The sequence below is a fragment of the Electrophorus electricus genome, chromosome 20 (assembly GCF_041902795.1).
Source record: "Electrophorus electricus isolate QZ-2024a chromosome 20, ASM4190279v1, whole genome shotgun sequence".
NCBI classification, from domain to species: Eukaryota; Metazoa; Chordata; class Actinopteri; order Gymnotiformes; family Gymnotidae; genus Electrophorus; species Electrophorus electricus.
Window position 1 is genome coordinate 6,476,398 of NC_137516.1, and position 15,568 is coordinate 6,491,965.

The following is a 15,568-nucleotide window of genomic DNA, read 5'->3' on the forward strand; positions in this document are numbered from 1 at the left end:
AAAAGCATGAGGAACTGAATCTTAATTTCTTTGTAAAGTAACTTGCCTTATATTTCTGTTATTATTTAATAGCATTTGTATTACCTTTAAGTTTTACACTTCAGTCAGGGACTGAAAAATTGGCAAATTGCACTGCAACTGTACTTTTTTCTAGAAATTATGATCTATGTATTTTCTAGAATTTACAGAAAGCCTTTAGTCATTCTAGTATTTTTGTTTGTTTAGATGGCCCTTTTATAAATCAATAATGTAAAAGTACTATGGACATTGCATGTATGTAGGTAATGTTCTGCGGTAAGGAGGTGGACGCATGTGCAGAGAAGAGCAAGTTTTATTATGGGCAAATCCAGAGTCATAATTGTTTGAACAGTCCAGACTCATAGAGCCAGCATGTAGAGTCAAGGAATACATAGCTAACCAAAAGGAAACAAAACACACGACGAGAGAGGGGAAGCTGGCTAAAACGAAGAGGCTAGGAACAAATGAAAGCTAAAAAATGAACTTACCTGTGATTATCTTTGTGGAGAGACTTCCATGTTGTTTTGGAGGGAATAGAAAACGTAGCCTGTGTTGAAGGGGACTTTTATGGGGAATTTTCCCACCCAAAGATAGGTGACATCTGTTCTTCCCATTATAATATAAATATAAATATAATATATATATATATATATATATATATATATATATATATATATATATATATATTTTTTTTTTTTTATTATTTTTTTTTATTTTTTTTTGCGGCAGCAAAGCAGGATGCGGGGATGAGCCGTGTCTAACACAACAAACATTTATTTCAAACAAAGACGACAACATGGTTAGTGAACTAACCTGGTTCAAACATCGACGCCACCTATACTTAGGAGATGTTTGGGGGGAGCAGCCATAACGTAATAACCTCTTGTTTTAAAAAGTGTCATATATTAACCAAAACATTCAACATTTCTGAAGTTTAGAAATTTGGGTTTCACATTTACTTGACAAGGGTTATTTTCCTAAAATTTATTAATTCCTTTTCTGAAGTGAAATTTTATGTCTAATTCTTTGTAATAATATTTATATTGACTTCAATTATATATTATTTGCCTTGTGCACAAATTCAAAAATATATTTATCACAAACTCCACAATGATAATCATCTAAATAAAGTGTTACTGATTAATGTATGACTGGAATGTGAGTAGATCAGACTGGGTTTTTAAATATCTCATTGTTTTTCTCACTAATTTGAATGTATGGATAACTTGAATCATCATGATGATTAATCAAAATGCAGCTGTAGATTGTGTATCTACATTTTTCTAGAACAGCCACAGATTATGCAGATATATGGAAATGTAATTTTGACTAGCAAAGATGAATTACTGATATCTCCAACTTGTGACAGGTTTCAAGCTTAGACATCAGCTTTCTGAACTCACCGACCATCTTCTGCTTTGACTCCTTCTTCACTGAATCATGGCAGAGATAAACTCTTTCTGACACGTTTGTGCAAGAGGCAAAGACAAAAGAAGATCATCTTCTCTCTGATTATGCATTTATTAACATGCACCTTCACCAGCCTTTGAAAAGGCTACAGAGCAAGCAAATCTCAGAGAACAAAAGGATAGATGAAAAAAAAACCACCCCCTTTTTTTTTGCTAACTTGTTTTGCTAACGTGTTTATGCTATATACCAAAAATATTGTTTAAGTAATATGTATTTCCCTGCTGGCAAATATGCTATCATATCATTTGTCTTAGCTGATGGTAGAGTATTTTTGTATCTTTTTCATTGACAATTATGTATGTCATTGTCCATACCAAATGTTGATTGTAACCACTAGTGCCAGGCGGATCCCTCAAATATTCATCAGCCCTGAAGTAAGGTGTTAAAGTACAATCATTACAGTCATTTAATATATGTAGTATATCAATGCCTCTGCAGGATGGGATACTGAAGGGTTACATATTTTAACTTAATCTGAATCCTTTTCAAATTGAAGAGGACACCAGGGAAGAAGCTGAAATGTCTTCAGTTATTCTGTAAGAAAAAAAAAAGAGCAGTCAATAGCAGTGACGAGAAAGATGATTTTCTCAACAATGTCCTTACTGTTCAAATTATTGAAAGAGTTAAAGGAAGAAAGTAAACCTTGAAGTGTGTGTGTGTGTGTGTGTGTGTGTGTGTGTGTGTGTGTGTGTGTGTGTGTATATATATATATATATATATATATATATATATATATATAGTTGTCTGAAGTACATTTTAGCCAGATGCTACATATGTACATTGGTATCTCTGAACCACACCTGACAACCAAAACCCCTCCCAACATGTTGTCACACCACATAACTGTGCATAATCCTCCCCAAAGCATAAATATTGCAGATGGTATCTTTCTCCAAAAAATATTGAAAGGTATGAGCTGTTTAGAATTTTTCATGCTATCAATTTTTCACCAATTAGATTTCACTCTGGCTAATCAGAGATGCATTTTACTGCTGAGTGTAAATACCCATGATTAAAATCTTATCAAGAAAATCTACAAACAATTTGCATAATTGAACAGGTGTAAACAGGGTCTAAGCCACTTCGGTGGTAAACTGACAGCAGTGAACAATATAAATGGGTGATGACAAAAGAGAAACTCACTGTGCACCACACAGGAATATTTAATGCTCAGGTACTTGTAAGTGCCATAACAGGGATCAGAGAAGATAGAGTTTGTGGCAGATACTACACAGCTGCTCTTGCCGTCACATCTGTGGAGGGAAAAAATGTAATGAGAAATAAAAAAAACTCAATGAAAAAAAAAAAAGTCGATTTCCATTGTTAATTATTACTTTATAATATCCACCTGGATCTTTGTTCTTACCTCATTTTGATTACCTTTGCACTGATGATAGTCATGGACTTATATGTTTGGATTTTGCACTGCCACATTTGTGCAGTGGCTAAAAATGTATTTTCTAGTATTTGTAAAATGTTATTCTATCATTTGAGTATTTAGATAGATTAAGAAAGTCTAGTCATTCTAGTATGTGAGATTCTAGTATTGTTTTCTCCATTTAGATTGGCCCTTTAGAAATGAATATAAAAGTACGATGGTCATACATTGAATTTGAAGTTTAGTTGGACTCACCTGTTTGTAACCTCAGACAATGTGTTGGTTGCATAACAGTCGGTTTTAGCGATTTGGCTGCTGGGTCGTCCAGCAGAGCACGTTGTGGAATCAGTTCGGCCATAGTTAGCACTGACGATATTCAAAACACCAGCTCCTACAATTTAAGGAGTTTAGTATAAAAACAGGTTACTATGATTGAGGAAAGCAGCAGTAAAATATATGAAGATAGCTTACATCCTGTACAGTACCTTGCAGTGTGCATGGTACTGCATGTGTGCAAATGTGTGCACAGATCAGTTGCAAAAATGAGATAAGCAGTGCTGGGAGAGTAAGTCTGCACTGAAAGAATTCTGTGTATGTTTGGAAACCATCGTTACTTAAGTTTCCTTATAACATAACAATTATTTAAATGATTGTAATAGTTTGGGAGAAAGCCCACATCTTAACTTCCTGCCTCCTATGTAACTTCCTATACATACCCAACTTCCCCTCTGACCTCTGTGTCAAACTTTGTGCACCCCAACCATCCCATCACCTGTGCTTCTCCTCATCTCCTGCACTTATCCATCGGTTCTTTACCCAAAGTGAGATCTGGCTTTTTGACACAAAGCAGAACTCCAGCTCCAGTGCTCGGAGTTCCTTTCCCCCTCTACAGTTATACAGTTTACTCCTCAAACTGTATCTGATTAAGTAAAGGCATGGTCTGCACTCACAAACAGTGGGAGGTACTGAGTTATTGTCTCATCATCTTGAATACATGAAATACATGTATATTATTAAAAACAGACATCTTTACTCAGTTTTTCTTGAATGTGCTTTATAGTTGGATTTAATAGGACATTGTCTCATAATCTTGATCATATAAGGGGATACATGTCAAAGAGAAGCCTTTACCAACCACATGTCAGAACAGCATTATTTCCTTCACAGGTCACACTGGTCTCTACAGGACACAGAAACCACAGCAGAAATAATTGTTTAATTCCTGTTAAATGTGACAATCCAAGACAAAGTTACATTTCTGTAAACATTTACCCTTGTTTGCGTTTAGTCATAGTTCAAAAATGCTAAAAGCCAAGGTAGATTTTCTTTGCCAAAGATTGTAGATCTAGATTGTAATGAGGCAAATTTTTAAACAAGACCTTTTGTTGTATGTGGAGAATACAAACAATTTGCATAATTGAACAGGTGTAAACAGGGTCTAAGCCACTTCGGTGGTAAACTGAGAGCAGTGAACAATATAAATGGGTGATGACAAAAGAGAAACTCACTGTGCACCACACAGGAATGTTTAATTCTCAGGTACTTGTAAGTGCCATAACAGGGGTCAGAGAAGATAGAGTTTGCGGCAGGTACTACACAGCTGCTCTTGCCTTCACATCTGTGGAGGGAAAAAATGTAATGAGAAATAAAAAAAACTCAATGAAAAAAAAAATTCAATTTCCATTGTTAATTATTACTTTATAATATCCACCTGGATCTTTGTTCTTACCTCATTTTGATCACCTTTGCACTGATGATAGTCATGGACTTATATGTTTGGATTTTGCACTGCCACGTTTGTGCAGTGGCTAAAAATGTATTTTCTAGTATTTGTAAAATGTTTTACTTATTCTATCATTTGAGTATTTAGATAAATTAAGAAAGTCTAGTCATTGTAGTATGTGAGATTCTAGTATTGTTTTCTCCATTTAGATTGGCCCTTTAGAAATTTATATAAAAGTGGGATGGTCATACATTGAATTTGAAGTTTAGTTGGACTCACCTGCTTTTAACCTTATACAATGTGTTGATTGCATAACAGTCGGTTTTAGTGATTTGGCTGCTGGGTCGTCCAGCAGAGCACGTTGTGGAATCAGTTCGGCCATAGTTAGCACTGAGGATATTCAAAACACCAGCTCCTACAATTTAAGGAGTTTAGTATAAAAACAGGTTACTATGATTGAGGAAAGCAGCAGTAAAATATTTGAAGATAGCTTACATCCTGTACAGTACCTTGCAGTGTGCATGGTACTGCATGTGTGCAAATGTGTGCACAGATCAGTTGCAAAAATTAGATAAGCAGTGCTGGGAGAGTAAGTCTGCACTGAAAGAATTCTGTGTATGTTTGGAAACCATCGTTACTTAAGTTTCCTTATAACATAACAATTATTTAAATTATTGTAATAGTTTGGGAGAAAGCCCACATCTTAACTTCCTGCCTCCTATGTAACTTCCTATACATACCCAACTTCCCCTCTGACCTCTGTGTCAAACTTTGTGCACCCCAACCATCCCATCACCTGTGCTTCTCCTCATCTCCTGCACTTATTCATTGGTTCTTTACCCAAAGTGAGATCTGGCTTTTTGACACAAAGCAGAACTCCAGCTCCAGTGCTTGGAGTTCCTTTCCCCCGCTACAGTTATACAGTTTACTCCTCAAACTGTATCTGATTAATTAAAGGCATGGTCTGCACTCACAAACAGTGGGAGGTACTGAGTTATTGTCTCATCATCTTGAATACATGAAATACATGTATATTATTAAAAACAGACATCTTTACTCAGTTTTTCTTGAATGTGCTTTATAGTTGGATTTAATAGGACATTGTCTCATCATTTTGATCATATAAGGGGATACATGTCAAAGAGAAGCCTGTACCAACCACATGTCAGAACAGCATTATTTCCTTCACAGGTCACACTGGTCTCTACAGGACACAGAAACCACAGCAGAAATAATTGTTTAATTCCTGTTAAATGTGACAATCCAAGACAAAGTTACATTTCTGCAAACATTTACCCTTGTTTGCGTTTAGTCATAGTTCAAAAATGCTAAAAGCCAAGGTAGATTTTCTTTGCCAAAGATTGTAGATCTAGATTGTAATGAGCCAGATTTATAAACAAGGCATTTTATTGTATGTAGAGAATACAACCAAACTTGAAATGAGCAAGAGGTGTACGCAATCAAACAATGTAAGTACAAAACGAAACTACACATGATAGAGAAAACACGGAACGCTGAAGGGACTGAACATGACAGCTGAGATGTGATTCATACTGTTAAAATATTTCTATTATTAATATTTATAATGTTACAGTATGTAAACTTAATAATGCATAAATAAATGCTCATGTACAGATAAGTGACTGTAGTCACTGATAATATAAAGAAATTAATTCTTATAAACACAAAGAAGACATAAAGAAAGACCATGACAATGTTAACAGTGTGAGGAGTTGATGCTGTTGGTGCATTTAATACTTACCCGCATGAACAAGCAAGTCAGGAGCTACAGCCAACACTGACAAAAAGAGAACGAGACAAAAAGAGACTCCTTTAACTACCTCTAAAACAGCCCAAACTGAATGTAAATCGGTCCTTGTCCTATGGTAGCATTCAATGCAATTTGGTGTTTTCCTTGGGCTAGTAAACAGATTTCATACTTAAAGAGTCCTGTGTTGGCTGCAGGATAACCTGCACTAAAAGTGCAATTAGTTTTTGCTTCAGAAACATGGACAGAACTTACGCATGAGTAGAGAGAGCTTCAGGAAGAACATTGTGCTGTGTTGTTGGTCAGAGATGCAGTTGAGGCTTCAAGTGTTTATACCACTGGACCTGATCAGTATTTAAATGCCATAACCAGGAAGCATTTTTTTCAAGCAGGAAACACCCTTGAAGTATAACAAAAGTAATCTTCTCATTTCAATATATCTTTATTTTGTAGCTGACATTTGCTATAAGGAAGTTTAAACTGAATGTTACGGTAAGCCCCTCCTACCATCCCTGTCTCTATGGTTTCACTTATTAGTTCATGTATTTAAACCCTGCCTTGTTTCCTGTGTGTTTGCTGGTTATTGTTAAAGTATTGTTACTGGTTTTCATTGTGCTTTTGTTTGTTTGTTTGTTTGTTTGTTTGTTATATGTATTCCCAGACACTATGTTGGCACGTGTTGGCTCACTGACCCTGGCTCGTTCTTACAACTCTGAATATGGATTTGCCTTTAATAAATCTCGCTCTTGTCAGCATGTGCATCTGCCTCACAATCACTCCACATTAAACTGAAGAATAACTGCAACATTATTGAATTTACATCCAAGTATCAAATTTACACATCCAAGAAAACAGACTTCTGACACACATCTGTGATATTGTATGTATTCCTTTTTGTAAATGATAACCTAATAAACCTGTTTTTAACCCCCCACCCACTCTGGGTTTGTTATGGAAAATGGAGTTCCCTTGTTTATTGTTCATCTTCATCTCACTGATTAAGAGTTGCTGAAGCTCCATTTGTGTCAGCATTCAGCAGACAATTGAGACCAGAGGCGAAGCTTGGAGGATAAATGTGGCTGTGAATGTAGTTGCCGTGCAGCAGCCGCACACATGCTCTTTCACTCATTGATACAATCAATATGTGATATGTGAAATATTTTGAGTATTTTACTATGCTACTGGAATCGCACTACATACAGCATGTTTTTAATCACACTAGGAAAGGGGGTGTGTCCCAGACATTGTATTTCCCTTTCGAGTTCAGAGTGGTTGGGATTCTTAATCTTCTTTTTGTCTTTAGGGAATTTGTTAGGTAGGAGGATGCTGGGGTCATTTTTCTTGTCACTGCTTGGGCTTTCAGCAGCTATCAGTGAAGCTGGCTCGTAGCACCACCAAGACGTTTATAGCTGTCTGGTGGCTCCAGTGAAAATGAATTAAAACAGTTGAAATTGTACATTCATGTGTGCGTGTGGCTTATTCCTCCTTGCCATTTCTTCCTCAGGTTGTCCAAGCCTTTCACTCCCTTTTCCCCCTTATTTCTTTACATTTATTTAGTTTTTGTTCATGTTTACCGTTAATTTTGCTTGTAACAGCATTTATGAAGTTTTGTTCTTCCACACACTTCTATCCAGTGTGTTTTCTGAGGTGGTATGTAATGTCTTGATGTTTCAAAAGTATTTCAAAGTGCAGTTTATACTTATAGACTTACAAAAACAATTAGAAATGAGGCACCCAGTCTTTTTCAGTTCACGCATTTACAAGGCCAATTAGTTGGGTCACCTTGGTTTTTAAAGTCATATTGATAGTTCAAGGCATAGCTAGCCATTGTATGTCCCAGAAAGCGTACAGAACCCCAATTTTCCACAAGCCATACTGCAGAAATAACCTCAATATAATGCTATATGTAAGCTACATGGTGTTGGATTCCATCTTCCTTTTGAATTTTATGCTATAAAACAAACATACAATTTTCAATAAGAATAAGGACATTGCAGGTCAGCTGAATCATCAAAACCGTTTACACTTTCATAAACATACATTTTTTGGTGATGCAAGTTAATGCCAGATATAAACTGGCAGATTTAAAGGCATATTTGGCCCAGCCAATTTGTTTTTTTTTGTTTTTTAAATAACTTTTTGAAGTTGCATTTTGAAACTGAATGAATGCTCATCCTCATGAATTATTTTAAGAGAAATTTGATGAAAGTCTGACAGCCAAGTGGAAAGACAGCTATAGGCACTGCAGGGTAACTGCAGATTTGGTCATCCAGCAGCAGGTCATTTGTGTGCCAGCACAGACATTTAGTGAGGGTAGAGTTGTACTGAAGAGGCCTGCAGATATTCAATGATCGTAGACTTATGCTGAATAGCTCTGCAGACATTGTAAGGATCTAAAAGCTATGAGAGACTTGTTGGTGATGAATCCTCAACAGTGCAACTGAGTCCACAGCTAAGACCTACATTACTAATTTATATAGGACTATACAGCACATAGGAGGTATAGCCAGAGCTAGCAGAGTCATATGTAAGCTTTGGGAAGGAGAACATGTTTCTTTTGAAGTGATACTGCAACAGCCACTGTTACAAAACAAGAAAAAAAAGAGAGAGAGAGAGATGCACACTAGGGGAAGAGCCAAGATGCATATTTATGGCTGTTATGCCTGCAAGGTTAAATATTATGCCTGCCGCTGCAAGGATATCTTTGTTAACTTGGTCAAAGATCATTTTTATAACATGACCTACATTGGTTCAGCAGTGGCAGGACTCTTTCCTTCTGGTTATGTGTGGTGGAAATTCAATGAAACGGGGAGTCAGATGTGGATAATAAGTAAAAAGGTTTTAATAGAAAAGAAAGATTCCACAGAGTGTGGTGCTCACTACCAAGAGAAGCCCCGAGTCATACAGAGCGTTGCTTAATATACAATTCTAACTGTATGCTTTGACCAATCACGGACTTCCTGCCTCTTGTTGCTATGGCTCATACACCAATCAGCTTTAAGCATTGCTTATCTCTTCAGGCCAGCTGGTAACAGTCTGCTTGGGTGTCGTTTCTTCTTTGCAGGCAATAAAACAAGAGAGATATTTCCTGCTTATCTGATCTATTGTCACACTCCCTTAACGTTCTTTGCTTACACAAGCATTTTCCCACGACACTGCTGACTGTATATGAATCACTGAAGCATATAGTATTTCCTTTACATTATGAAACTCTAAAAAAAAAATTAAAAAATCAATTTGGAACATTTAAAAGTATTTAAATGTCAAGTGTTCACACAACTATTAAATGTTCATAGATACTACAATTCTTATATGAGTATACCTGATTATAATACAACTTAAATATTGATAAAACAGTCACATACAATAAAATGTGACATTAGGTTTTGTTGCTTTATTTGCTTTATCATCATTCAGTCCTCTCTCTCTTTTGAACCCCACGTCAAGTCTAATGGTCAAAAATGCCCATTTTCACCTTCGTAATATTGCTAGGCTTAGGCCCATGCTCTCCACACACGACGCTGAGACCTTGGTTCACACCTTCATCACCAGTTTTGATTACTCTCTCCTCATTGGCACTGTAACTTTCTCCTCATTGGCATCCCTAACAAAACCATCTGCTCACTTCAATATGTCCAGAAGTGAGCCGCAAGAATCCTCCTTCATATAAGGAAATCAGTCCACATCACTCCTAGTGTACATCAGCTACACTGCCTCCCTCTCCCTGAGCGCATTCAGTTCAAAATCCTCTTCCTTACATCCAAAGCTCTGCACTGTCTTGCACCTCCCTATCTAGCTCAACTCTTACAGCCTTACTGCCCCCCAATACACTTTGGTCCTCTAATGCAGGTCTCCTCTCCATCCCCAAGTTTAGACTGGTGTCTGTAGGAGCCAGATCCTTTAGTGTCACGGCCCCAAACTATGGGACACTTTGCCTCAATCTCTCCATCTCTGCTCTACACGCTTCTCCTTTAAATCTCAACTTAAAACATACCTCTTTTCCCAACACTTTTCATAACCTCTTTTCTTATCCGTATTTGCTAATTATTGTGTTGTTTCAATTTGTGTCAATTTTATTTACATACCTATATAAATTGAACTTATTATTATTATTATTATTATTATTATTATTATTATTATTCAGTCTTTCAAACTGTGTGGAATGAAGCAAGTTAGTGCAGTTTTTCAGACAAATATAGGTAAATATTAATTGTAAGAAAATCAAAATGTAAATAAAACAACTTTGTTAGTATACAATGAAGAAGATCTTGTCTGTTTTAGGTATGGACTGCTCATGCCCCTACCCTGATGATTCAGCACCATATGCTCTCTCTACAGAACTAACTGCCCTTGTTGAGCTTGAGTTGTACTTAATGTTGTAAGAGAATATTTCCTTTGTCTTTGTCTACCCTGTTGCTGAGCCCTATTGGCACAAAACAGATAGAGAGGCTTCATGTGAAACGGTTGGTTACGACCCTACACTTCCTCTGTCGCAATGCAATGTTCTGTCAGCTTATCCTGTTTACTCCACATAATGGTTATGTAAACTCAACTGTTGCATTGTTACTGCCTAAGTATATGCTGTGACTGTAGAAACACACAAAGTTAATTGAGTTCCATAACAGTCACAGACACACACATTCTGCTTCTCACACCAGTTCCTTCTTTCTCACATACACCTCAGCCCTACAGCCCTGCTGCTAATAAACTAAAGTTTTTCTGACTACAACTTACCAGAGTCAGTTGATTCGGCCAGATGGCCCATGCAAGCAGGATGTACAGTAGAATCTGTGCGTCCTTAGTTTGCTTGATGTAATTCCACACGTTCTAAAATGGCAAAAAAAGAATATTGACAACCACAGAAAACACCTGTGTTTTTCAACTTGCCCATAACACTTTTTCCTCTTGTTTCACATCAGGTTTACTGGTCAAATGATGGGTCCGAATTTTCACCCCATTCCGTGCGTGGCTGCATGGTCACTGCTGCTTTTGGAGCTAAGTTTCAAGTATGGTGATCGGCAGCAGAGAACAAGTGTAGCTAACAAGACCCTGCCTGTACCTGAAGGTAGCTAGCAATTCAGGTTATCACAAACTTTAAAGTAATAAGACAAGTTGATTTTAAAGATAGCTACAATTAAAGATAGCTACCTACCTTCTTAATTTATGAGCCATGATGCTCCTAATGACACTTTATGGGTGCAATGAGTTGCAACTATAGACAAACTTGCAGTTATGTAGCTAGTTAGCTAACTATACCAATAGTTACAGCTGTGTTACAAAAAGTGCTAGTAAATAAGCCACTAAGTTTTTAGCTAGCTGCTTTATTTACTTTATGGAATGTAATGAATTACAATATAAATGAGATTATATGGTTTGTTAAATAGCCTTTTTTTTGTTTGTTTGTATTCAGTTCTTAAAAGCTCCACTGACAGTGGTAAAAACTGTTGTACTGCTAAGGTGGTAAGGATCATAAAGAGAAATGGGAAATGTGTTTTTCGCTGCTACATTTACATTTACGCCATTTAGTAGACGCTCTTTTCCAGAACAGCTTACAAAAGTGCTGTCATTTACTCATTGAATACATCCTAGCCAGTAAAGTAGGTTAGAGTCTGATATACCAATGATCTAGAATACTATAGAAATACAGGGATCAGTGCTGATGCCTAGAAGTACAAAATACATAAGCCCTATCTTAGACAATGATAAGTGCATTAAATAATAAGTACTAGAGTTTATTAGCCAACATCAGTGTAATAAACAATACATTACAATAAGTACGAGTTTCAGTTAGTCATTCAGTTAGTTTCAGTGGTCATTTAAATATTCCACAAATAGAGGGGCTTCAGTCTGCGTTTGAAGACTGCAAGGGACTGCTGTCTCGACAGCAAGTGCAAGTTCATTCCACCATCTAGGAGCCAGGACAAAGTACTTGAGATACAGATCGGGCTTTGACTATTGACCTCATGTATGGATGGGCTGGTCCATTTTTGGCTTTGTAGGCAGGTATCAAGGTTTTAAATCTGATGTGTGCAGCTACTGGAAGCCAATGAAGGGAGCCCAGCAGTGGAGTGGCATGTGTGAACTTTGGAAGATAGAAGACCAGTCATGCTGCTGCATTCTGGACAAGTTGTAGTCTGATGGCTCTTAGAAGAAGACCAGCAAAAGGCGAGTTGTAGTAGTCTAGCTTTGAGATCACAAAAGACTGCACAAGCACCTGGGTAGCTTCCTGCGAGAGAAAGGGCTGAATCCTTCATATGTTACAAAGGAGAAATCCGCAAGACCGGGTTAGATTTGAAACATGAGTTGAGAACGACAACTGGTTGTCCAAAGTTATGCTCAAGTTATGGACAGCATCAGATGGTGACACCTGGGAGATCTTGAAGGAAACTGTGAGGTCATGGTAAGGGTTGGGAGTATCTGGGATGTACAGAAGCTCAGTTTTACTGGGGTTGAGCTTGAAGTGGTGGGCTGTCATCCATGATGCAATGTCAGTCAAGCATGCTGAGATACAATGGAGCACCAGGTGGTTAGTAGGATGTTACCAAGCAGTTGCTATGGAGTCCCAAGTTCTAGGTGGTTGCTATAAAGTCTCAAGTGGTGTTTAATGTGTTGCTAAGTGGTTGCTAGCATGTTGCTGTGTGGTTGTTATGGGGTCTCAAGTTGTTGCTAGGGTTTTACCAAGTGGTTGCTATGGAGTATCAAGTTGTTGCTAGGGTGTTACCAAGTGGTTTGCTGTGTGGTCCCTAGTGTTACCAATTTGTTACTAAGTGGTCGCTAGTCATTGCTAGAGTGTTACCAAGTGGGTGCTATGGTCTTGCTAGATGGTTGCTATGGAATGTCAGGACATTCCAAGAGCGTTGCTATGGTTGTGGGGTAGTTGAAGATGAGGGGGTATTTAGATGTTGGGGTAATTGTGCTTCAGGGCTAATAGCCTAATCTGGTCATTGTTTCTTAGGGGTAGCTGTTGTGATAGTTGTAATTGTGGGATTATTAAAATGTGGAGGAAGTTGTTGAGAGCAGTTTGGCTGATGGTGTAGTTGTTGAGTAACTGTGGGGTAATTTGTAGTAAAGGGTTGTAGTAGTAGAGGGGTTATTTTGATCTTGGGTTATTTTGATTTTGATGTTGGGTAGTTGTTTATGAGGGCTATATGGGGGGGTAATTAGTCTTGAGGGGTAGTTAAGGTTAAGGGGTTATTTAGCAGTTGGGGTAGTTGTGGTTGAGTTGTGGGGAGTAAATAGGTCTAATTGGCTGTGGGGTAGCTGGCTGCTTAGGTTTGTGCCAAAGTTAATTGTCATATGAGGGGTCATCTGATGAAAGTTTAATCCAGCTGTCCACTGCATATGATGCGATTGATGCTTTGGAGACAGCAAGCCAAGTATCTCCCCAATTATCCCAGAGATTTTGGTCTCCAAAATCAGGTGTGGCTGTCTTTTGGCAGAATGGTGAAAATGAGGAGGAAATCACTGCACAGGACCTTCTCACCAATCTTATGTCTTATATTTCTACACTGGAAAAACAATATCTGATTTACCAGTCTCTGCAGCTGCAGGAGTATATGAATCATTGTGAAAGGGTCTTGGAGTCAATCATTTTTGACTGCGCAAGTGAGGATCACAACCAAGGCACAGACAATAATGAGATAAATGCACAGGTACTCTCCAGAAGGCTTTCAAGCTAGAGGCTTCCAAGCGGGTTAGCGATATCATTAGTGAGACCTCTTTGATCAAAGTGTCAGATGCCATTACAGCCCAAGAATCAAGCTTTAAAAATTCATATATGAACACATATCAGAAGCTAAGCTGAAAAGCAGTGCATTTCCTTCAGCAGCATCAGTTTTAAGTGAACTTACGTGTTCAGATGTACTTTTGGTGAGGATTTAGACATGAAGTTGGCTCATCCTTTCACTGCCCCAAAATTGTACAGATCCAAGTTCAAGTGGTGTCAGAAAACATAGTGAGATCCACCCAGGATAAACTCAAGGAAGGTTTGGTGAAAAACCTCATGAGGACTGAAACAGTGTTAGCCCAAAATAGTGCCAACCTGAGCTACAAACTCATATCAAGGGCAAAAAAAAAAACAAAGAACATTATTGAATGCATTGTGTCAATACTACTATGCTCTGACGTGCACAGTTCTATAAGGATGATAACAAAAGAATTCCTAGAATCTTTGAATGAAAATCTGGACATTATTTACCTAATGCAGCTATTAACACCATCTGTGATACATTTAGAAGTCCTCAGTAGAGGTTTTTAAATGTCAGTAGATGTTTTTGAAAGGATTGCTGAAAAAGTGACAAACAGTGCAGCCCTTGAGGAGTCTACCTTGAAAGCAATTGACAGGATACTGTCAATTCTCTAAAAGGTTATTCTCTAAAAGGTCTTCTATTTATTCCTCTCCAGTGACATTAGTAGCTTTAGATTCTGCTCTTTGAAAATATTTTCAATTGTACATTTATATATTACTATCAGTATCATATATTGAACAATTTTAATCAAATTAAAATTTGTAAAAAAACTCAAAAACAAAGAGGACCGGATGCTGGATAAACATATTCCAAATGCTACTTGTTTTAGTATTTCTTTAATTCATGACAGTATTATATCCTCCAAAGCCTTTGAAATGAAAAAAGAAAGGGGTTGCATGAACAAGAAGGATTAATGATTATTAATCTTCCCGGTGGCACACCACATATTGTATCCCCTGCACCACCAATTTATGTATAACAAATGTGATTATCATAATTCATGTATTAGCATTACTGGCTTAATGTTATATTTGATAAAAATAACTCAATAATTATCCCCTCAGTAATCTCTGTGTACCCTACTCGGATTATGTGTTGGGTTGGGAGGTTTAAAAAAACAAAAAAAAGATGAAATGGATTCTACAGTTCTTGAACTGTGATTCTTGAAGTTTAATATTTGTTATTTAATTAAAATAATAACCAAAAAATATTCAATAATGTTAAACAATGCACAGAAACATAAAACTGTAACCTTTGACAAGCTAATATAAAACACAGACCTGCTGGTAACACCTGCTTTTGGTACATGGCAGAAGGCACAACTAGTGTTGCCAGAGTGGATGCGTAATTTCCAGGCCAGCAATTGTTCACAATCTGACCAAATGTATGAATAATCAAAAATCAAAATTCAGCAATAACAGTACTGTACAATGCCTTACTTATCCACAAATAGCCACAACTAA

General features: G+C 37.3%; 1 protein-coding gene across 1 annotated transcript; it reads right to left on the bottom strand.

Annotated features, from left to right (window-relative positions):
• Positions 1-1,520: 1,520 nt before the first annotated feature.
• LOC113578780 (L-rhamnose-binding lectin CSL3-like) lies at positions 1,521-6,781 on the bottom strand. Its single transcript, XM_081703085.1, has 9 exons — positions 6,613-6,781; positions 6,352-6,387; positions 5,749-5,793; positions 4,869-5,004; positions 4,375-4,484; positions 4,002-4,046; positions 3,122-3,257; positions 2,632-2,741; positions 1,521-2,022 (listed from the first exon to the last, which is right to left on the bottom strand). The coding sequence occupies exons 1-9, from the start codon at positions 6,641-6,643 to the stop codon at positions 2,018-2,020; spliced, it is 654 nt and encodes a 217-aa protein (XP_081559211.1). The 5' UTR covers positions 6,644-6,781; the 3' UTR covers positions 1,521-2,017.
• Between the last annotated feature and the right edge of the window lie 8,787 nt (positions 6,782-15,568).

Bases quoted from the DNA above. Each gene is read 5' to 3' on its own strand.
- LOC113578780 (XM_081703085.1), bottom strand. From the start codon at position 6,643: ATGTTCTTCCTGAAGCTCTCTCTACTCATGC. The intron at 5,005-5,748 runs GTTGGTACAGGC...CTTAAATTGTAG, and splicing joins TAATGCTGTTCTGACATGTG to GAGCTGGTGTTTTGAATATC. The intron at 3,258-4,001 runs GTTGGTAAAGGC...CTTAAATTGTAG, and splicing joins TAATGCTGTTCTGACATGTG to GAGCTGGTGTTTTGAATATC.